General features: G+C 42.0%; 2 protein-coding genes across 3 annotated transcripts; both read left to right on the top strand.

Annotated features, from left to right (window-relative positions):
• Positions 1-579: 579 nt before the first annotated feature.
• Positions 580-12,585, top strand: lrrc3ca (leucine rich repeat containing 3Ca). 2 transcript variants are annotated; one of them, XM_071525263.1, is made up of 2 exons: positions 580-642; positions 11,171-12,585. In XM_071525263.1, the coding sequence occupies exon 2, from the start codon at positions 11,254-11,256 to the stop codon at positions 12,046-12,048; it is 795 nt and encodes a 264-aa protein (XP_071381364.1). In that variant the 5' UTR covers positions 580-642; positions 11,171-11,253; the 3' UTR covers positions 12,049-12,585. The 2 variants fall into 2 exon arrangements, with proteins under 2 accessions (XP_071381364.1, XP_071381363.1); XM_071525262.1 differs by lacking the exon at positions 580-642 and adding an exon at positions 6,945-7,386.
• Positions 12,586-20,624: 8,039 nt separating this feature from the next.
• On the top strand, positions 20,625-23,380 carry csf3a (colony stimulating factor 3 (granulocyte) a). The gene is made up of 5 exons (XM_071525266.1): positions 20,625-20,661; positions 21,269-21,453; positions 22,081-22,188; positions 22,299-22,439; positions 22,576-23,380. The coding sequence occupies exons 2-5, from the start codon at positions 21,289-21,291 to the stop codon at positions 22,756-22,758; spliced, it is 597 nt and encodes a 198-aa protein (XP_071381367.1). The 5' UTR covers positions 20,625-20,661; positions 21,269-21,288; the 3' UTR covers positions 22,759-23,380.
• Positions 23,381-23,938: the final 558 nt, after the last annotated feature.

Below are 23,938 nucleotides of genomic sequence, written 5' to 3'. Positions count from 1 at the left end.
CACACACACACACACACACACACACACACACACATACACACATAATGGGTTTATCTGTCTAGTAGTGGGTGGTCGTGGTTTCATGATGGCCCTCAGCTGATGTGGTTTTGCAGCTATGTGTCATCATGAAAAGCATTCCTTTATTTTGTCTAGCAGCTGTGTTCAACATACTTTAATAAGATTCAGACAGTGTAGTGTTCAATAAAGTGATATAAAGGGAAGACAGGATTTTGTTCAGTGTTAAGCAAACACAAACATGGGCATTTACATTTCTGGTCCAGTCAATGGGAATGCAGTAAGTTGCTTTATCTACCACTCTACCATTCTTATCTCTTTTTCTCTGCTATATCGCCCACTCATCTGACCTTGGCATGATAATAATAGGGCTTAGGAGCTCGAGCTCTACCGGTCCAACGGATGTGGTACAGTGTATGTTCATGCACTAAAAAACACCCACATCTGCACACATGCTTGCACGCGCAGAGACACACACACACACACACACACACACACACACATGAAAGAGCGGTATGATTTGGCACTTGGTGTCTTCTTCCGGAAACAATGGTTGATCTCAGTTAAGAGACAAAGCAGAATGTGCCAGCTGCCCTCTTTCTCTCTTTCATGCACACAAAGGATTGGGTATGTTACCTCGTAAATGTATTCCATTAGCTACCTCATCATTCAGTTATTTTCAGATTACTTTGGCATATTTGAGGTCTAAAGGTGCAGATAATAAGCGAAAAATGCCAAAGTTCAGGGAATTTATTTCAGGTTTGCATCAAACACAAATTTTCTTCTGTGGCACATTTTCTAAAGATGTAGAACAGCTGCTGCTATTTAAATGGCCTTCTGAGTTTCTTGCTTTTTATTTTTATTACTTCTGAGAATACTTTTAAAGAAAAGTATTCCAGAAGTAATCCGGTAATTTGATCACAATTACATGTAATCAGAATACTTTTTTTGTAGTATTGCAATGGAATACAGTTACATTTTTTGTACTTAGAATACATAACACCTTTACAGGTATTCCATTACTCTCATCTGGTACTTGTGGGTACAGACAGAAACAGGCAAGGGTGGAAGTAACTAACTACATTTACTCAAGTTACTGTAATTGAGTAGCTTTTTTGTGTACTTACTGTTTTGAGTATTTTTTGAAGTCAGTAATTTTACTTTTACTTAAGTACGTTTTTACTCAAGTATTGTACTCTACATTTTAAATCATATCCATTACAGAGTACAGATTTTGTGTCTCCATCAGCATCAGAAACTGGACAAGAGTAAACTGACAAACTGGAGCAATTCACAGTGAACGGCCAGTCATAAAAGAAGAGAAGAGTAATCTGGCTTTATTTTGTTTGTGCACTTTATTAGATTAGATTCAACTTTATTACAGTACAAGTACTGAGACAATGAAATGCAGTTTGGCATCTAACCAGAAAGTGCAAAATAGTAATGCATAATGAAAATAAATATGAATATACAGTATGTACAGTGGTATATAGTGCAATTATTGTATGTAAAAAATAAAATATAATATGGATATAAAAATATGGATAAATATGGAAAAAGATGGATTTAAAATATGGGTGTGGGAATTAATCAAAATAAACAAAATAAACAAGAGTGTATATAGTATGTAATATGTTTTTTTTGTAATTTCTCATTTTTATAATTATAAGAATCTAGTTTGAACTCATTGCATGGAAAAGATCGCAGCTAACAACGTTCTCTTTTCTAAAAAGTAACTCAGTAATTTTTACTCTGAGTACATTTTAAATGAGTGATGAGTGAATGATTACTTTTTGTTTTTACTTCAGTAAATTTTTACACCATAACTTTTTCTTCTACTTAAGTAAAATATCAGAGAAATAACAGTAGCCCTACTTCTACTTGAGCAGGACATTCTACTCTTTCCACTACTGGAAACAGGAATACTAAGTTTCCAAAAATAGGAACCCATCTGAAGTCGTTGAGAGACATTAGCAGAGTAGATGGGCACTCGCCCCCTCTCACTGCCACCTGTTTTCCTTTTTATTTATTGATGACCATGTGTTTTCTGAAGCCTGATGCAGTTTGACTGTGGAGACAGTGGGGGAGAGGGGAACTGATGTGTCATAGATCTGTGGATAGCTGTCTGCAGGGGCTGTTCGGTGCAGCTTGATGTCCTGTGTCATACAAGGATAGCGGTGCTTTAAAGATATGAGGTTGACAAGCAAACAGCTGCCGCTTCCACCCGAGCGCTTGACAGGCATGTCATATTTCCCCCCGAAAAGTGCTTGGCTTGTGTAAAAGATATAATATCAGTTGACTAAAATGTCTCTGCAGCCTAAAGGAGAGTCCTGGTGTCATTTAGAGTTATCGTCCATTTACTTCTGTCTACATCTAGTTTACATTTCCCCCAATCATTTTGCCATGCATGCCGTATGTAATTAGATTTTTTAACATTTACTTGTTTTTTGTCGTTTTTGAAAACGTGTCAAAACCTAGCTTGAAATTAACTGCTGTCTCGGCTAACAAAGGCACAAGATATGGATGTGACAATAAAGTTTGTAAAGCAACATGTTTTTGAGGGATTATTTCCTGGCAGAGTCTTCCATTCCTTCCTGTGGGTGTCAGGTGATTGACAGGAGGCAGAGCGTAGCGTAATGCAGCGCTGATATGGAAACACTCAACTCTGGCTCAGTGAAATAACAGTGAAACAGGCTTCAGGGTTACTGTGATGGATTATCTAGCTCGGGCAATTTCCAAGATGTTTTTCATGCTTTATAAAAATGAATGGCAGCAAATGGAAAAAGGGAGGTAAACGGGCCCTGATATCTCCAACTATGCTGACTGTGTGCAGACAGCAACAGCAACAATGTAAAGGAGAGGGACAACCTAGACAACTCTAGCCTGGTTCCAGACTCCTGAATCGCGTCCCGCCCACTTTTCAGATTTTCTCGAGCAACACAGAGAGTCTGGTGTTGCTCAAGTCAATGGCTTGTTCTTGCTCAGAGAAACAATCCAGCCAATCATCTTGTATTGAGTCAATTTTAACTTTTGCAATGACCTGCTGGTTTGGCAACCTCAGCATGGTTAACAAAAATAGGCTGGGAAAGATTGTTAAACTCTGCCAAAAGACCATTGGCACTAACTTGAATGATCTTGGCCATGTTTATCAAGTTAGAGCCACTCAGAGGGCAAAGGCCATCCTGGCGGACCCTCTTCATGCAGAGTTTCGACTCCTGCCATCAGGGAGGAGGTACACTTTCCCTAGAAGGGCAAAATCAAATAGATATTTGAGATCATTTGTTTCCGTCAGCTGTTGGGTTTTTAAACAAGCTGTAGGCCTAGTTCCTATTGCACACACACTTTAACAAAGGACTGATGGACTCTTAGTGCTTTATATCTCATTGCAACTTTATTATGATGGCATCTACTGTATGTTATATGTATTTATGTCTTTTATTTATTTATTTTATGTTGTGTATTGGTTGTGTTGACTACTGTTTGCAAACCAAATTGCCCCTCGGGGACAATAAAGACTTTCCAATCCAATCCATCAGCGCCTTTACAGGCGGGACTAAAATTTGAACCGTTTGTGCAACGGTTTTTCATTGGCGTTTCGGCAGAATAGATATGTTGAAATCACCCCCTTAATCAACATATTGTCTTTGCAAAGACGATATTTCAGTAAAAATCGTCCAACATTCTTGTTAAGTTGGTAAATACGCTCACTAACCACAGCTGTAGAGGCTGGACGTCAGAGCGGCCGATAGGTCACTAGTGATTGGTTCAGGGAAAATCAACCCCCCACACACCGAAAACGGCTAACGAGGATGCAATCTTAATCAGTCTGAATATCAGGCTAAGATGATTGACACAAACTTAAAAAACCTAGTAACCTTTGTAACAACAGCATGCATTCCAACAATGTATAACATATAGAGATTTAAAGTGAACTAAATACATCTACAGCAAGCCTCAAAACACTGCATGTGTGCAACACATTGAAGGACAAAGTTTTTAAGTACTCAGTCTATTTTGAGTCATGTTTTGACCAACAGTGTCCTTGAAGGTCTATACCATGACCTTTGAGGTGTGTACCCCTCCCTGCTGTCATTGTGAATATATCTGAGAGACACAATGAGGGAGTCAGAATTATTAATTACTCTCAAAGGGCAGTCGGAAACAGCTTCAGGCATCGCATCGTGTTGTGAGGCAACAGCGGGCTACTATAACAACTTAACATTTAAAATACCACGCACCACCATCGATGACGTCACTTTACTGATAGTTCACACAGCGGTAAGAATAGCTAATATGAGCAAAACATAACAGCTGTGGATTCATCATAGCAAATCAATTACGATCACCTTCACAGTATGCATAAGTACTTTTTTAAACTGTTTTTTCAGCAAGGTCACAAGTAATATGGATTCAAGAAAACAAGCAGATTGGATTAACCGGCTTCATCACTCCGCTCAGAGTGAAATATAGAGTACTGTGACCTGAAGGGTACGGCTGAGATAAGAGTTGATGTGTGTGTAAATTGCGCCTGTCTGTGTACATCAATCAAGGTTCAGACACCATTTGATTCCCAAACAGCCTGCTGATTCAGCAGCTTGACTCAGCCTCCCACGTCACAACAACTCCCTTGAACGTTTTACGATTTATTCTAGCGTCTGGTGTTTTCTAAACCACTGTCAAAGAGTGATATGTAAAAAAAAACAAAAAACAAGGAACATGGCAATGGGGCATAAACCCATTCATTATCTGCTTTTGCTGAAGATTTCAGGACTCCAAGGCTTGTGGTTGGAGGCTTTTGACAAGATTCAGTCAGCCGTAGCTCCGTCAATGGGGAATTCAACAAGGATCTATGAATAACTACCTCACTTTCATACTGCGAGGCCATTGTCTCCTTGAAGTCGGTGATATTACACTTCAAAGACTTACACTCCTCACTGGGAAGATGAGATGACCCCCCTGTTACTGGAAATCCTTTTCATACACCTCTTTCACAGCTTTTGATTAAAAGGTTCAAGACAGGCGAGGGAAATAAATAAATAAACGGGAGTAATGTTGTATTCACAAAGACGAGGCAGGACTTTGATCTCGCGCAGGGACGAGGAGTAAAGCTGGGAGCCAGACTGAGAGACAGTGTGTGTGTGTGTGTGTGTGTGTGTGTGTGTGCTTATGTATATGTGTATGTGTTTGTGTGAGCAGGCAAGGAAGAGTGAGATAGAAAATGAGAATGAAAGGAAGAGAGAGAGAGAGATAGAGAGATGTGGGTAGGGCCAAATACCCCAGATCTCATTAATATGAGTCCTTTTGTTCCGCTGCAACTTGGAGCACACAGGAAAGTCTAATGGCACAATATTCCCGCCCTGTTGAGGTGACATTGGAGCAACTTTGGTGCTAGCTGCCTTTGTCTCAGCCAAAATCCCACTCAGCACTTTGACTCCATGGATTACTGTTAGCTTGAAGGCATGCCACCTACATCGGCATCAGGGTAACTGAGGATGCCTGAGGTACTTGACAGACTGGAACGAAAAAAGGGAGGGGTGAAAAAATACTTTGATCCACTTTGAGAGTGTATAGTCTATAAGGACTGACGCCTGGCTGATAATGCATACAGCATCCATCTATCTGCCAACCGCAATACAGAGCATTTGAAGTAATTTGATACTGGCGGGGAAGACTGACTGACTGCCAGTGCACTCTCCTCCGTCGATGAGGCAGTAATCCCATTTTCTGCTGTTTCACTGTCATACGCTCTCCCTCCCATCTCATCTCCTGCTAATTGACAGCGAAGGCCTCATAACTGAAGGGCTCTCTAAGCAGTGATTATAGGGCAGCGATGCACACCATGATGGCGTTAAGATGCACAAATTCAATTTTGTCAACTGTGTCACGGTGGTTTTATTAATCAATCAGGAAAGAAGCTGGATAGATAGATACTTTATTGTTCTCCCAAGAGGAAATTTGTGTTCACAGCCTGCATATGGAAACATTAAACAACAGCAATACTTCCTCAATGTACGGATGTACGGATGCATGTATGTATGTGTACATATGCATATATGTGTGTGTATATATTTTTTTGTTTGCTCTCTGTTCAATAATCCTGCTTTTTGTTGTGATATTAATGTTCTTATGTAATCTACACTTTTGTCCTACCTATTCTAAGTTTAAGAAACAATAGATCACAAAAAAAGAAAAACAGTACTACAGGGAAAACAACAGAGAACAGTAGCATCAGACATTAACAGGTCACAGCACACCGACGTCTTGGCACTAAAGACAATTTTGCCAAAGGATGTCTATGAAAGAAAGACAGAAAGAAGAGGAAAAACACATGTACTCAGTCATACACAGTCTGTCATTGATTTGATGGTTCCAGAGCAGCAGGGAGGGAGTTAGGGTGGAGTACTTTATTGATTTTAATTCCATTAATACCTCATGACTGGCTGCTTGGCAGGCTCTCTCAGGCCAGTGCCCACGTCTGTTATCACAGAGGGTTTGATTGGGCTTCCTTATCGGTTGGCGGCAGGCAGGAAAAGGGCCGGGAGACAGCCAAAGATCCACAGCACCAGCAGCCAGCACTGTACTGAAACAACAGGCTTCAGATCAAACATGATTAGTGTACGAACCCAACAGCTCCGAGTGCATTTCATTGTAGGCCTATGTGAGCTGTGTGTGTGTGTGTGTGTGTGTCTGAGAGAGAGATAGAGATAGAGAGAGAGAGAGAGAGAAGAGAGAGAGAGTGCGTCGGCGTGTGTGGGGCCACTCCTTGATTGACTTCACTGGCACCTGATGCATGCATGCATATCAAAGCCACTCCGCCTACAGCAGTCAGCAGATGCATAAAACGCAGTTATTCATCCCATTAAGACATTTTACATTAATGCATTTCCACCACAGCTGCCAAATGTTTCCAGCAGCATCCGGAATATTTCCATGCATTAAGGTTCGGCGTCTGTGCGTAAATGGATTGCGCGCCCTGTGCGTGCCATTTTAAAGTTTGCGTTACAATATATATTTTTTTGTCATACCCTGGATCAGAGTCAGTGAGATAAAGCCATCAGTAAACGCTTTACCCTCGCGTCGTGTCTTTGCCAATTCGCGCTGGCTCCAGCAATGTTGCCTAGTTTTCTGGTTGCGTGGAAACTAAAAGGCTGCATTGAGCGAGCAGTGAACTGAAGGTGCATTTCCAGTGGCGCGTCGTGGCTGCCAGTGCGGCTCTCTGCACAAGTTGAACAAGCTGCAAGAGGACCTCATGGAAGCGAACCAAAATATTTACCACACCGTCTTTTGGGGAGCGCTCGGATCCGTTTGACGCTTTTTACGAGGACTCTTGCAGAGACACATCATGAGAAGGAGAGGAAAAGCGGAAAAGATGTAAGTGTGTTACGTGTTGCTGATCAAAACGCATGCATTTTTTTCCCCTTTGTGATATTGTATGTATTTACACATTTTTATAGGAATTCAACATTCACGCAGAGTAAATATTTGGTTACTCTAATTTTGGATATTGGTATTTAAATGTGATTGCTGCCAGCCTGCTGAAAACAAGCATTGGATGATGCGACCGTATACCCATGACTAAAACGAGATGAAAGACAAACTTAACAAGGGTATCAGTTCCCACGCGGCATCGTCTCTATCTCCTGTCCTTTGAGTTTATTTTCCGCCAGGAGCTTGTTGCCTATGGGTAAAATTTCTTAAAATGTCAACCTATTCAGTGGTAAAATAAGAGCAGGACCTGATGGCATTACTAGACTCATTATTTGACTTATCAATTTTGTATCTAAAATACTCTTAGCTTAGGTTATGAATCATCCAAAATAAAGTTTAAAGGTAACTGAATCAGTCAATCTTGAAGTTTACCTTGAAAAGTTGATCTTGAAGACTTAATTACACTGATGATTAAAATGACTGTAGATAAGTTCAAGCAATTTATAATCCCTAACATAATACAGTAAATGCCACAACTCTACCAAAAGATCTAACTGCCATAATGAAAGAGTTTATCCTTCCTTATTGCTTTCATCCACAGCCAGCAGTGAACTGGACAGGATTAATGCAGTGGGGTGTTCAGGGACTAAAGGAAATCTGCCAACTACAATGTTGGGCTCTTAGGAACAAAGACAGCATCTCTAGTAATTAAGATTGGCATTGACAGTAGAAAGGGATGGGTTGTGGATGGAGCTAAGAGCACTGAAATAGGGTTACAGTTGCATTAAAAGCCTGAATTTCAAACTAAAGATGTTAAAGATGCTTTTTTTTTTTTTTCTGCCCCCCTTTCTCAACATGGGGTCCGGGGACCACCAGGGGTCCTTGAGGGGGTTCCAGGGGGTCCCCAGCAAATTGATGAAATGCTAAACTTCAGCATTATTTCATTTACAAGAAGTTAACACGATTAGAGAATGTAGGAGAATGACTATTTTGATCATAGTTTAACTGTTATCTCTCTACCTACAATACAGACAGTCATGGAATTCTGGACAAAATCATATCTAACAATAAAAATATTCTCAGATTTGGGCCCAAGAGAATCTCATCAAATGGGGGTCCGTGGCCCTAATGTGGACTAAATTAGGGGTCGGTGATATGAAAAAGGTTGAGAATCACTGGACTAAGCCAATTGAAAGCTTAGTGTTGACCACAACGCTTACAGTTGTGATGCAGTAAAATAAGCCATGAAGCCTCATATTCATAAATGAGCTACACTGCATCAAAACATATTAATACTATACATTTCCATTCATTTCATTGCTACTGATGGTGTTTGGGTGTAAGTCTAAATTATTGCTCTTCATGCAATTGGAGCCAGAGACTTAACACTACAGCACTGACAGCAGAGAATTTATGAACTGAGAAACTGACCTTTAGGTGCGTGAGCGCAGTATTTATGGTGTAAATTAAAAGCTGGGGGTTTATTTATTACAGAAGTAGGCAATGGCTTTATGAGCGCTGACAGAGGGGACCTCACCTGATTTAGAGGCCAACTGATTTACTGGATAGAAATGGCTGTGAGGACGGCTGTATTTGTTGTGAGGGCAGACTGCCAGCAGAATTAATCTTTGTTTGTCTTTGAGAAGTATATCTTGTGTGGAATTATTAAACATACAGAAACGACGTAGAGTTTCCCTAAATGTGAATGGGGATTACACGGGTTCTCCCACATAAGTTTGCATCCTTCCTTGTCTCTCCGTCAGCAGACCACACCTCTCTCCTCCCTCCACCCTTATTCATACTTTCATCTCATCACCCTGTGACTTACCAACATTTGCCCCTTTCCTCGATACCTCATTAGTGTCCCTGAATGTTCCTTGCACAGTATCTGCATTGTCGCTGTAATGTTACCTCTCTCCCCAGATCCTCTCGATATCGTTCTTTCTCTCACAACACTGTGCTCGTGTGTCCAATTTCCCTCCTTGCCTACATACGCCTTCTCCTCCTCCGCCACCAACCTCCTGCTCCTCCTCCCCCATTATCTCTCGGCAAAATGTCAGGCTGGCATGCCGTGTGATGGGAAAAGTACTGCCTTTACAGGAGCATAACATTACCCATTCAATTTAGCGAGCGTTTTTATTTCCCTGGGTGTTTGGCTGTATCTGTCATGCTATTCTACTCTCTCATACGCCCTGTTGACAATAAGTGCAGCCTGAAATACTCTGGAAGCTGTTTTGTCTGGCCTTGATGAAGAAGCATGGATAAACATCTCATGTCTGAGGGAGGCAAAGTACAGCAGTCTGGGCTTTTGATCTGCGCTTTGCTCTTGTGGATCAGCCTCCATCTCCCCCAATGGCTCATTATGGGGGTTGTTTGGCAGGCATCTCTTAAACTGCCGTAGCACAATGAGTCTTATTAGCTGTGTCCTGTAGACAAATCATCTGCCCCCCCCCCCCCCCCCCCCCCCCCCCCCACACACACACACACACACACACACACACACACACACACACACACACACACACACACACACACACACACACACACACCACCACCACCACCACCATCATCACCACTACACTCTGTCCTCCACCCCCCAACGTCATGTGATACTAAGAGGTACTTGGAGATCGATTTCATTTTTTAATCTTGGTAAGTGGATCTTGCCCAGTCTCCAGCCATTTTGAAGAAATGAAGAAGTTAGGTTGGGCTCCATGGTTCCTTTTGTCTCAGAAAAGACAGGCCATCACACTGTCTGTTTTGGCCTTGGTGCTGTTTATAGCATTAGCCCCTACAAAAGGATTGGGTGGCCAACATTGATGCTACACTGACTTAAGGAGTTTTTCCTAAGAGGATTAGTAATGAGATAGGAGGTAGCCCTGATCAGCTATTAATGAAGTGTGTCAGGGTGGGAAGGCCTGCTATTTTTAAAGGCTTACATACAAAATAAAAAGTGTAATTTACAGGACACACAGACAAGCTGTTACCTCAGTGTTACTTGCACTTTTAACCAAATGACCTAAGTCTTTTTGGTGAAGCACTTTATGGACTACTGACTGCATGGGTTGTGTTTCACAACTACAAGACAACTACAGTGTCACTATATAGTTCACTAAGTTAAAAAAAGTTAAATTGGTCACTTTTACACAATAATGGTTCCCTCTGTTGTCTGAGAGTGGCAGCCACCAGTTATTGAACAAATCTGGAACAGGCTACACTACACTATGAATAATATAGTTGGGTTTTAAAGTCAGATATGTTTTGTTAGGAACATTTTGTTCCTCTTGGTGTTACAGGATTATGTTAATGCCATTCACTGTGTACTGAAATAGCCCTGCACTGCAGGGATGTCAATTATAAAAGAGGCACAGTGACACCAAAGCATTTTCTTAGCTTGTTTATTCTGCTGGTATGAAGGGACTTTTTGATCCTTAGACTTTCCTAGACATACAACAGAAATCCAGTTGTTTCTGTCCAGCCATACTGAAATGAGAGTGCACCATTCTCTCTGCCTCCTCACTGCAATTAGACAAGTTACCCTCCAATTGTGTATTAAATAACACACTGTGGCTTCTCAAGGACATGCCCTGTCAATCACCCATGTTTTGCATAGGGTAGAAGTACTGTTATTTGACAGCACAATTTGCACTAATCGCTTTCCCAATAGGCTGTGTTCCACCCACCACCCAGCTGACTTCCTGTTGTTGTTGTTCTTTTAATTTCATAGGCTCGACAGCTACTGGGGAGGTTGATGTGGGCTTCACCCCTTTCGCCCAGGTGGTCCCTCCTGGAGCATGCCCGTACCCCACAATGCCCCTGCTGGCAGACTGGCTACTGCGCCACTCGGTGGTCATGTGTTTGCTGCTGCACAGCCTGGTGCTAATGACCTTCTGCTTCCACCATGCTGCCACCAGCTGCTCCAAGAGTTGCTACTGCTCTGAGAGCGAGGGCGGAGGCAAGACGGTGCGCTGCAGCAACCTGCAGCTCACAGAGATCCCCCAGGACCTCCCCAATGACACACAACGCATCTACCTGGACTTCAACCTCTTCACTACAGTCCCAAGTAATGCCTTCGCTGGCCTGCCCCTCCTGGTCGAACTGGACCTGTCACACAATGAGTTAAGCCTGCTGGAACCAGGGGCTTTCAGAGGCCTGGGCTCTTCACTGCAGTTCCTAGACCTCTCTTCCAACAAGCTAGTAAACTTTAACCCTGAGGCCTTCGAGGGCCTACGCGCTCGCGCCAACCTGACGAACAATCAATGGCACTGTGACTGCAACTTGCAGATGGCCATGCCCCGTGTGGACCTGGAGCCCGCATCGCTGACGGGTATCGTGTGCCAGACTTCGGATCCCCCAGACACAGGCGTTGAAGGACGGGCATTCCTGCTGGCACCAGAGACAGACCTGTGTGTGGTGATGAAGAAGACTACAGATGTGGCCATGCTGGTCACAATGTTTGGCTGGTTCACCATGGTCATCTCCTACCTAGTCTACTATGTTAGGGCTAATCAGGAGGATGCCCGCAGACACCTGGAGTATCTGAAGTCGTTGCCCAGCAGACAGGGCAAGTCGGAGGAGTCTTCCACGATTAGTACTGTGGTATGAGGCTGATGGAACTATACATGGACCTGAAGTGGATGAAGCTACAGCAAACACACTCCAGTATGAAGCTACAGCCTGCACCTATATGGTCATCATCAGACGTTTGTGCCTGGTTTTTGTCAGGGAGCCAAGGTGGGCAACAAGACATGTGCCTGCACAAGAAAACCAGGCCAATGCAACCTAGCCCAGATGAATAATTCATCCATCAGTGGCCCATTAGGAGTTTGTGTTGGCTGAGTGGATGGCCTAGTCTGCGCACTAGGGGAGTAAAAGCAGCGGCATGTTTTTGGCGAACTCCAAATATGGGATTTAAATGGGATTTATCCAGTGGTGCATGCACCTTGATGCACCTCTCTAACACACAGGCCATTCAGGGGGCCACGTCAAACAGCAATATAAACAGCGGGAAAAGGCAACGCTACTATTAGCAACCATGTTACTTCAGTCCAGACTCCTCATGTACAACTGTTTTCCATTAAAATCATCCTTAAGGTATTCACCAGTATATTACCAGTAAAATGATGTTCTTTTCCATTAAAATGGTCGTTTATGGGTTTGTCTTGTTAATTACTGCTGGTTCAAAGATGCAGCATCAGAACGGGCAGGGACACCGCCTGCTCCAAACGAAGCAATCCAACCATCTCACCAAAGATGAAAGTGCATGCAGTATTTGAATGGGGTCGGAATTTGAATGAACCCTTTTAGAAAATAAGTATTCAGTTCACTGTGCTGATGTATCAGATCACTGTATGATGAAGGACTCGTCAATTATTCTCAGATGTTTTTGATAGTAGCTACTGTGCTGGAGCTCCATACTGATGAGAACTGCAGACCTCCTGTACTTTAAGAGCATTTGACAGGAAACCCCTCCTAGTTCTGCTGCAGACAGCTGATTGCTCTCACCACTTCAAGCTATAGCCGGTGGGATTCCTGAGTGGTCCATACAGCAGAGCACAATGTTTATGTTCATACTGTACATAAACAACCCCATGAGAACAGAAACGCTTTCCTATAATTTGCCCGTTTCCTGGTGCGTTAAGTGTTTGTCCGGGTCAGTCCACAGGGAGTTGTAGTCTATTTATCAAATGCTGTGAGGGAAGAGGGAAACACCATGAGTCATTGTCACCCAGGGGTGAAGGACGATGTGACGGAGCCCTGTTAGTCTACCTGATAGCAGCAAACTTCACACAGTCGGCATGACATTTGCTGTCTACCTGAAACCAGAAACACACTGCACCTCTGGAATTACGCCTCAGCATAATATGCTAATGTTGTCATTCTAATCTTTGGCCACAGCCCAATAGTCTCGCATACAATATCGTCCCATTGTCAGAAACTGTCGATGTGATAAGCAGAGTATTAGCGGCGGATTAGCTCTTGCCACGTTCCCGCAGATCACCTGTCATGAACTAAAGAGATGGAGAGGGAGAAAGAGAGAGACTAATAAGCAGAATAGGCGCAGCATTTTTCATATTCTGGTAGGAAAAGCACTTCAGCAAATACTCACCTCATCATCCTCACCTCTTCACCTACAGTGGATCAGGGGAAAACAGAAGAGTCCTTCACAGTCATACTTGGTTATCTAGACAGACCCTCGGCCTCTGTGCTGTTTTTTCCCTCTCTGTCATGTCTCTAAGTGCCCAGGGTGCTGTTGGGAGCCACGCTGTCTGATGAGGTAATTCCCATGGGCTTCCCAAATAGCATTTCTGGGGCCACGACCTGCTGCTCCATTTAGAAGAGCTGTCGTGGATATGGATCTCCTAATTCACCAGACCCTGCCAAAGGGAGAAATGCATCTCAGTGTCCTGGCTGATGTAATCATCAATATGAACTGAGAGCACAAAAAGAGTAATGTAGTTGAGTGGGGAGATCATTTACTGTAAATCAAAAATAAATTAAGAAAATAAATGGATGATATCACTAAATTAATGACAAACTGTATATTCTGGCTAAAAGATGATGATCTAAGATGTGCGTTTGTCCTTTCCACATAGCCAGGTAAGATTAACCTTCCACTGTGTTGAATAATGAAATTTGATGTTTAAGACCTGGAACATGGTTTGTCAACAAGGGTATCCCTGTGTCAAACACACAAATGCCTCTAGAGCAGAGCACAAGCAATAAAGTATTTATGACAGCCATAAAAACACTTGAGCAGAAAGTCTGGGAACGCATCCATCGACTTGTGCGACCCAGTTCTTCAGGAGAAATTGAGAGACAGAGAGAGAGAGAGAGCGCCACAGGGGATCAGCTGCCCCCCTCTCTGCTGCCTGGCGAGACCTCGCTCGGGGTAAAGCACTTTCCAAATGTCCTTGAGCTGCCCAGTGAAGTGGCGGGTCCAGAGGACGCGCGATGGCTGCCGTTGTCACATCCTCCTCCTCTTCCTCACACCGCCTCTTTCCCAAAGGCAACACCTCACTCTTAGAAAACACCATTAAGCCCGTTATTGCTTGTTCCATTCTATAACTAAAAGTACAAGTTCAAGGGCAGTTGTTTTTTAACTGGACGGCTACTTTTTGGGTATGTGTAACTGTTTACATTTTGCAGCCAGGTTCTTCTTCACTGTCTTCTTGGCTGAGTTTACTTTACAGAGTAACATTATTGATCTTGACAGAGTTAATCTCAAGGAAGTCTAGGTACAGCCTCCCGTGACGAGCAGGAGGTTCAACAGCAACTGAAAAATAGATGGTAAGCTTCTCTCTCTGACATTTCCTGCCCCATACACACACACACACACACACACACACACACACATATACACACACACACACTCCCTCTTCCCTCTTTCCCCTGATAAAACACTCATATGGGGGCATTGAGACCAGCCACTCTGGCGGGAGGCTCACTGCTGGAGTAGATAAAGATAAAACTAGTTCCGTACAGCGTGTGTGTGTGTGTGTATTTCTTTCAGCTATTGTGTGCGAGTGTGTGTATTCTTTTGTGCACCTGTATGTACGACAGGTGTGTGTGCATGCACGCTGGGGAGTGAGGGTATTCAGGTAATGTAACACCTCTGTTCCCCGGCACACATAACTGTCGCTGGGGTTAATTTAAATTTCAGGCCAGCTCAGCTTGCCCCGCCTGCTACCCTAGACACGTTACACTGGTGTGAGCATTACAACTGCTGGGTAATGGGACACAAAGTGGGGGATAGGGTGACGCATCCAATCCCGCAGAGCGCAGCCCCGTTTGGCGTTGGGTTGCAGGTGAAAATGTTTCCAGGCTCCTAGATCACATGGGGTCTCTCGGCGAGGGCCCCGTGTGGCACCCGTGGATTTCCTCTTCCGGCCCAAAGGTAAGTGACACCGAAGACCCTGCAGTCGTCTGAGGACGGTGACAAGGACATCCCTTGGGTGAGTGTCAACAGTCCCAGGTGGCCTCCTCCTTCCTCGGTTTCCTCTATGGGGTGATGTGGAGACAGAAGACGGATGATTAAAGGAAACAAGACCGCTTCAAAGTGCCGTACCACAGCTCCCCCTGTCTTTTCAAGTTAACAAATGCGTTTCTTTTGATGTTTTATGCTACATTCAGAGATGTGACCTACAAGTATGACACAAATTGAATGTAGGCAGTGGTGGAAGAAGTATTCAGATCTTTGATTTAAGTAAAAGTAGCAATACCACAGTGTAAAAATACTTTGTTACAAGTAAAAGTCTTGCATTCAAAATCTTACTTAAGTCAAAGTACAAAAGTATTGGCATCAAAATATACTTAAAGTAGCAAAAGTAAAAGTAGTCATTATGCAGAATGGCCCATTTCAGAATCATACATATCATGTTATTGGACTATAATTATTGATGCATTAATGTCTTCATCACTTTAATGTTGCAGCTGGTAAAGGTGGAGCTAATTTTAATTACTTTATATACTGCTGGGTAGCTTAACCTGTAAAAATATATCATAATTTATTAGTTGATTTATAATTTGTATTAATAATCTAAATCTGCAAAGTAACTAGTAACTAAAGCTGTCAAATAAATGTAGTGGAGTAAAAAGTACAATATTTCCCTCTTAAATGTGGTGGAGTAGAAGTATAAAGTAGCATGAAATGGAAATACTCAAGTGAAGTACAAGTACCTCTAAATTGTACTGAAGTACAGTACTTGAGTAAATGCACTTAGTTACATTCCACCACTGAATGTAGGCCAATGTTCTCAGTCTGGATATACTCTCATTTTTTGTGTATAGCTTATCTGTAAGGGCAACCCAGCAGCGTACATGTGTTTACATTACATTTCTCAATCCATCTGAAGAGTCACCATGAGTTAAACACACAGCAGGTGTATTGGTGGGTGAAACTGACTTGACAAGGCGATACTTGAGTCACATTTCTTATGGAAGCGGAGTTGACGTCATCTTCCTGTTTTCTGTGCAGTCGTTTTCAGAGTAACATCCATTTCTCTCCACACTCACTTCCCCAGAGTGCTGAACTTTCATAACGAGAGCAGCACTTACAAGGATCCTTCCTTACTTTACTTTCCAAGAAAAAATATAGTTTTTGCAACTCCTTTGTTCAGTCATATCTCATAAGACAGGACAGCTTTTTTTTCCAGAGTATCATCCATTTTTTGCAACTCCTTTGTTCGGTCATATCTCATAAGACAGGACAGCTCAGCATTACTCTCATCGCATGTTACGCCCTATAACGGGATGAGAAAAATCACAGTTAAGTTAGTCATTACAGTTTGGTTTTTTTTTTTAAAAAAGATCTTAAGCACACAGTTCCTGACCTGCATTTTATTGGCAGAAATAATTAACCAGGATACATTCTTTGCCATGGAGGAACACATAGGGCATTTCAATACCAGAGGGCAAATGTTTCTATTTACAGGATCGAGAGCTTGTATGTATACCAAGCTGAACCAGTGCCAGTAAATGCTCTTAGTAGAGAAGCGGTAGTAGCCAGTGATTAAGCTACTAAGAGCATCATCTAGGAGAGTGAATGCAACATTTTATGGCGTGCTTTCAAGAGCAGGAAACATCTGCTAATGCCATCCACATCCTTAGTAATAATAATGTTATCATCAGGACAGCTGTAAGTATTCCCAGGGTCCAGACTAAACCTTGAAAACAGAGGCCCTACTTCTGACTTACAAGGAAAAACTATCCCACAGTTGGTCATTCTATATGGGCGTCTATGGGCCATCTGAACCCAGGGCCTGTACGTCACTAAGGAAAGAAAGAGTTATTTTTTTTATTTGTTTCATTTAGTTTATTTTTACCAGGAAGTCCACTTGAGTCCACTTGAGATTCAGAATCTCTTTTTTAGGAGGGAGACCTGGCCAAGACATCAGCAAAGAAGAAGTAGTAACAGAGCAATTAAACATTATAAAAGACAATAAAACAAAACAAAACAGTTAAATACATTACAAAAACAATAAAACAGTGAGTTAAAGCACAGAACACATCTGACCCAGCAGAGAGACAGTCACAACAGATCCCGCTACTGTGATTTTTATTGATAGACAGATTATTTTTCTTCTCATCAGTGGAGGAATATCACTAACTACTTTTATTTTTCAATACAAACTTTAGTGTAAACCAACAATAGAAATGCAAAATGACAATGGACCCAGGACTGTTTTGTTGTATGAAAAGTTGGATCTGTTGTTGAACCTATTCACAAAAGTCAGTTTTCAGGCTATTTGCGTGGCCTCATTCAAATGAATAGGAGGTAAAACTCAGAACGTTACAAACTCGTCCAGCTGCATCCGATCTTTGTGGGTAGATTATATTCTGGTTTTCATGGCGATAAAGTGCCGAATAACCCCCATGATAAAACTAAGTGGGATATTGCTTTAAGAAGAGGTGACAGCAGAATGTAAAACCCCTGTCCGTTATTCTTTGTGTACGCTCTCCTTGTACTCAACATGGACCTGCTACCTTTCCCTTTATATTCAAAGCGGGCTAGCACATTGTTCCTCCATACAGCCAAATAGTGTTCCCAGCTGGGTCATTGACAGGCCATAGAGCGAGGCCTCAGCAGTGAATAATGACCTCCTTTCATGTGCAGGTTTGATTGGAGATCAGACCAGTGTGGATTTCAGGGATCAGATTTGATGGCTTCACTTCACAGTCTACCAAGCATGGCCAGATGTAACATACCTTCACTGAATGATCAAGGGGCCTTGTGTCAGAGCATGAAGCAAACTGATCTGCTACACTGGCCAGTCGCGTATGTGGTGGTTACTTAACTGTCACTGCATTTGCATATGTGTGGAATTGACGGTTTTTCAGTTAGGATTTAATTGGACAAATGGAGGTGGTATGGAAGCAGTAGAGGCATTTTGGCAAAGCAAAATGATAAAAAAAAACCGTCCTAAATCCCTTTTTGGTAGTTTCACTTCAAGAGCTTTTGGATAGTCACTGTATCAAAAAAACAAACATCTTTAAAACATTTTTACAAAACATTTTTGTTCTTTTTGCGTATTTTTTCTCATTGTATTCGTTTCATTATTCTGTACCCTTGTTTTTAATTCATGCCTGGCATTGTATTGTTTGTGTTTGTGACTTTTATTTCTTTCACTTTGTAACTCTATTTTAAAAAGTGCTTTACAACTGTTTATTACATTATAGTAAAAATACAATAGAGTCAAGATTTTTGCAATGCATATATGCGTAAAATAGATGATGCCACAAGATGGCACTCTTGTATGAGTTAAGCCTGACTATTTTCTCTCTTCACTACTATGACTTTGCTTTGGTCTGGTAAGCTTACTGGTCCTGAGCAGCCGGCACCTGTAAGGTTCAAAGACCCTTGGAAAGATGAAGCCTAGATCACTCTTGTATTGTCATAACTGGTTAAAATCCACATCAAATTTCAAGTCAAGCCAAGTTTGTTTGTTTATACAGCCCTTTATCGCATGCATGTCTCAAAGGACTTCACAGAGAATGAGCCTAACTAGATCTAACTGATCAGCAATCAACCATAATCAGATTTATTTGAGTTTTGCTGTGTCCACTGACTGGTATCTGTTCAAGAAATGCGGCTGTGAACTCTAATTGTCATGTACATGAGTTTGGTTGTTATACAATTTCTTGTTCCCTCTGATGGGAAATGCAGCTGATTTTGGACTGAATGTACGTCTGAAATTGATGACAGCATCTCAGCAAATTGTTTACATGTAATGTGTGCAATCATCTGCAGTCATCTCCACTCCTTTTTCATCACACACCACAAATATTTGTTTCCCCAATGTGTACGTAAACACGTCACAATTTCCAGTGTGTGTTTTAATGGTGAGGCGGAAGCCACAGACCACTCTTCATGATGACAACTCTCCATGAGGTTCAAGATGGCCCAAAAATATTCAGAGGGATGATCACAGACTCGACACGATAATGACAACTCAGGTAAGGTAAGAGCTCCAAAAAATGTAAAAAAAATATTGATTTGTAGTAAAATTGTGATTAAAACATTGAAGCACTTTCAATTTCCATTTCAGGTTTCCGTCAGAGGAAATTCCTGTTTCCTCTGTGCCTCTCTATATCTGACTTCAGGCTAGTCTTGTGTAAATGGCCCTCACAGACACAAATCTACTGGCTATGTTACATCATTTGAAAAATTAATTAATGAAGGAATTTCAGTTTCAGTACAAACTGAAACTCTTAAATTGTGTATATATTTCCATATTATATGGAAAATTCAATTGCACAAGAGAAAATCGATTTTAGATTGAAATATATGTAGTGAAAGACTAGTTTTTACAGAGCTTATTGTTAAAATTAAAGGTCCAATCCTGAAATGAAGTGTGGCACACTCTGTTGAACTATCATTAACCCAGCTTCTCTTTAAGTTCTGATTTCCTGGGTTGGAGACGTTTTCACACGACAGCTGATTGACTGAGCTCTTGATACAAGATCTGATAATATCTGCCAGCCTAAACATTAACGCTACATGTGTTTTGAAGCTGTAAATTGTCTGTTTACGCTTGTATGTAAACCATGGGACAAAATGAATCTGTTGAATGAATCTGTTTTCTTGAGTTAAGATGCAAATACATTGTTTTCCATCATCCCTACCCATAATATATAACATGTCAATACACAGTCAGATTTAATATACTCCAGAAAATATCCATAATGTGGCTTAAATTCAACATATCAGCATTATTGATTCCACACAAACAGTTATGGATCCCTGTACAAGCATCAGCTCTAGAGCAGGAATTTTAATGTTAGTCAAAGTAAGTTTGACTAAAGTTTTTTTTTAAAGTTTCTGCGAAATCCCATTCTCCTGATGAGCTGTGAGGTTTGATATTGGCCATCTGTACTAAAAATCTGCCTAGGTAATGGAGTTAATTGTGTAAATTTCTTTGTAGCTCATTGTGAGACTTCTAATGAAATACAGAGTTGCGGGAAATCCCAAAATATCTCCACAGACTTGGTATATATATGCCTATAAGTGTCCAGTGTAAATCATGGATAGTGTTCACTGGAGGTCAATACTTAAAGACATTCCCCAAAGAAAGGCTTGCTGCAATGAACATCCTGATTGGTGAGTAATGAGGTAATGCTTACATGTGCATGTGTGTGTTTGTGTGTGTGTGGAAGCTGCTGTCTGATCACTTGCTGATGAGGAACAGAGAGTGGAGGGGTCTGGAAGAGACCGGAGAGGTATGCCTACAAGCTTGTTGAGCCAAATCTTTAATACATCATTAGCTATAGAGCTTTTCCTTTGGACTGAAACTCACAATAAGCACCATGTCATCACTCCGGGGGTAAATGCATAGGAAATGTGAAGGTGGAACATTTAAAGAGTGTATCACAGGCTGAATGTGTAGGCTATTAATCAACATGAATTAATTAGTATTGCTACAAAATTGATGTTAACGGCTCTGGACCTGTTTCAAGATGGATTGTCTGTTCGCTGTAAGTTTATTTATTACTTTGTATCTCAGAACAGAATCGGGTGGATCAAATCTGACTCTGAATCAATTAATTTTGCTATGTTTAACTAGAGTAGCTAGCTACTTCTGGCACGGGGCTTCGTGTTACTGGGGATATTGTAAACTTCATGCAGCTATTTTAGCCCGGGGGGAGACAAGCCCAGCGCAGCCGGGCGGGCAGGCGGCGCGGCTGGCAGGCAGGCTTCTGAGGAGACAAGCGGCTTTGTTTCCTGCTGGCTGCTTTCCTGCTCTGCGAACCACCGAGCCTTGTGTCGGGTGCAGAAGGAGGTCGTGCTGATGCCTCGGTGGTGACACTGATTTTTCTCCTCTTGCAGTTATCGCCATTCACGGCTACATGGCCTCTGTGGTGCGCAGCGCACCTCTGCCGGAGCTTCCCGATGCGAGCCGGACACTTGTTGCGGATCCGGCGTTCCAGGAGGTTTTACAGAGGAGCCTCAGTTTAATACAAAAGGTCCTGCTCTCCATATCCGAGACGCACAAGTCCTGCATTAATACCGAGGTGAGAGGCGTTCTGTTTTCATGTATTATAAATACAGCGCAGGCAGTGCCGTAGGGCTTTCTATTTTCTGACTGCGTATGATGAATCTGCGTAGATCTCCGCTCAGCCTGGGCCCATACATAGACTTCAGCCACCTGACAGTCTCCTCGGTGCCTATTTTAGGCGTTTGAAACCCTGATTTGTGAATGAATTTCTGACATCTTTTATTTATTATTGAATTATTGGCTATAAAATACAATGGAAATAACTTTGAAAAGTTCTCTATAGTCATTATTATTGCTAATATTGTTGTTATTATTATTATTATTATTATTAGTAGTAGTAGTAGTAGTAGTAGTAGTAGTAGTAGCAGTATTCACCATCTGAGTTGCAACTGGTACAACTATGAAAACAGGAAACTCTATAGGCTTTGCAGTATTAGTTGCTGCATTAGACTGCTAAAACTTTTCAAATAAATGCCAAAAAAGTAATAAAAAAATAAGCCTAAAGCACATAGCAGAATAAACACATTTTTGGCTTGTAATGGAATTTCTCATTTTGGCAGCAGTGCACAGTGAACCCAGCTGCTCCTGTGTTTCCTGTTGTAACTGCAATCTATCCTTAACATTTGTATTGTCTCTAAAACAGACGCTGCAACTGAACTCAACAGAAAATGCAAATTTGAAGACTATGGAAGATACCATTCGCTTCCCCCCTGCTCCTGTAGTCAAAGCCATATCAGACAGCTTTACTTTGGTAAGCATCATCCACCGGTTGAAACAATCCTCTGAGCTACATCCAAGAAAAAGAAACATGACTACATGACTTGTGTTTGTTCTCACTCTGCTGGCGCTCTGTCCTGTTAGGAGACCAGTTTGAGACAGATGTCTGAGGGCCTTCAGCTGCACCAGGCCTTACTGAAGTCTGTCTTACCTCAGCTGGACAACAAAGACTGTGTGACCGAACTACAGGCCGACATCAGAGACCTTCTCATTCAGATCCACAAGGTAGCAGAAGACTCCTGAATCACTGCTGACTGTCTGGGTGGAGACGCCCGCTCTGTGGGATGCATAGTTACATTCTCTTGACTCAGAGTCTCATGGCTGTCACACCTTGACGATGTGGTTTTTGCGTGTCTTGCAGATGCTGAGAAAGGTCCAAGCGGAGCCGGGGGTGCAGCCCACTGCCGCCACCTTGGCCTTGCGGCTCCAGGGGGAATTTGAAGTGCAGGTGGCCACCCACCTCACCCTGGTGCAGCTGCAGTCGTTCGTGCAGGACATGGCCCGCTGCCTGCGGAGCCTCGTCCAGGAGGCACAGCAGAGCTGACCGACAGCTGGCACATCCACATTGATTTTGGCTCATGCCCAAAACGTACCTTATCTTGCCATTTTTATCATGGCATCTATTTATTGATTTATTAAAAGATTATTTATTATTTTAATCTATTTATAAATATAACTATATATTTATTTATTATTAGGGAATTTAATTTTGATAACGAGGCTTAACATCCCTCGGTTCGGTGTTTGTAGACAGTTGAGGCCACTTCTTCTTCTGTTTGACATGTTGCCTTCTTCTTTCAAGTCAAGTTTTGTTTAGCCCTTTGTCACAGTTACAGTCTCAAAGGGCTTCACAACGCCCATATTAGGAAACAGTAAATGAAAACAGCACCCTCCAGTTTCAGACTAGAAAAACTCCCACAAAGACCTAGTTAGGAAAAAACATGTAAGAAACCCTGTGAAGGGTCAGGTGTGCAGTGGGTGTTTTCAAAACCCAACCACTGACATTTCCCAACATAACTCTATTTAGTAACAAGAGTGCTTTACAGCACAGTAAAGTTTGAAATGTGAAGGGGGGTCTGATCTAAAGGACTAATTACACTGATACAACTAGCTGTTCTCATTCTATAGAATTTGATAACAAAAGGAAGCAACGTATTTTTTTAACTGTCACTGTGCAACTTTGTACTTAATCATTAATCTTTCAATAAAAATGTTTTCCTCACAAAGAAATTGTTCAATTTTTTGCCCATGAAGAACATGCATTTTGACAGAAAACAGCATCAGCTATTGGTTGCTTTTCTTGCAGTAATGCTTGTATTTCTACAATAGACACATATAATCCATAGGCACAACCGAATCATTAGAAGAGCACACAACTAATTAGAAAGTGAGTGTAATGTACCAACTAGTAACGTCAATGCGCTGCCTCGTAACTGTGATTATTCCTACAATTCCTGTGAAGCTCATCTTGTGATGAAGAAGTGCAACCAAAAGTGAAATGAAGGCTCTTCCGTCATCGTTTCTGCCCAGACACATTTCCTTGAGGAAGTGTTGCAAGCGGTGACTGGTGATTTCAGCATGTGTCATATGGAGGATGCACTAAAGTCCCTGGGAGCATCATGTGGTAGCATCGCCAACATGTGATCAGATGACAGTGTTGGATTATAGTCATGGCGGTCTGATCTCATGTTATTTTTACATTCGAGCGTTACACAACCATAACA

This window comes from Centroberyx affinis, unplaced genomic scaffold (genome assembly GCF_046629955.1).
Source record: "Centroberyx affinis isolate AG114_WGS23_722 - 3 ecotype Tasmania unplaced genomic scaffold, CSIRO-AGI_Caff_v1 ptg001278l_1, whole genome shotgun sequence".
Classification (NCBI taxonomy): domain Eukaryota; kingdom Metazoa; phylum Chordata; class Actinopteri; order Beryciformes; family Berycidae; genus Centroberyx; species Centroberyx affinis.
The sequence above is the reverse complement of the archived record's forward strand: the minus strand, read 5'-3'. Positions and strand labels throughout refer to the sequence as shown.

Coding starts and splice junctions, on each gene's coding strand:
- lrrc3ca (XM_071525263.1), top strand. CDS start 11,254: ATGCCCCTGCTGGCAGACTGGCTACTGCGCCACTCGGTGGTCATGTGT.
- csf3a (XM_071525266.1), top strand. CDS start 21,289: ATGGCCTCTGTGGTGCGCAGCGCACCTCTGCCGGAGCTTCCCGATGCG. Junction 21,454..22,080: donor AGTCCTGCATTAATACCGAG/GTGAGAGGCGTT, acceptor TCTCTAAAACAG/ACGCTGCAACTGAACTCAAC. Junction 22,440..22,575: donor TTCTCATTCAGATCCACAAG/GTAGCAGAAGAC, acceptor CGTGTCTTGCAG/ATGCTGAGAAAGGTCCAAGC.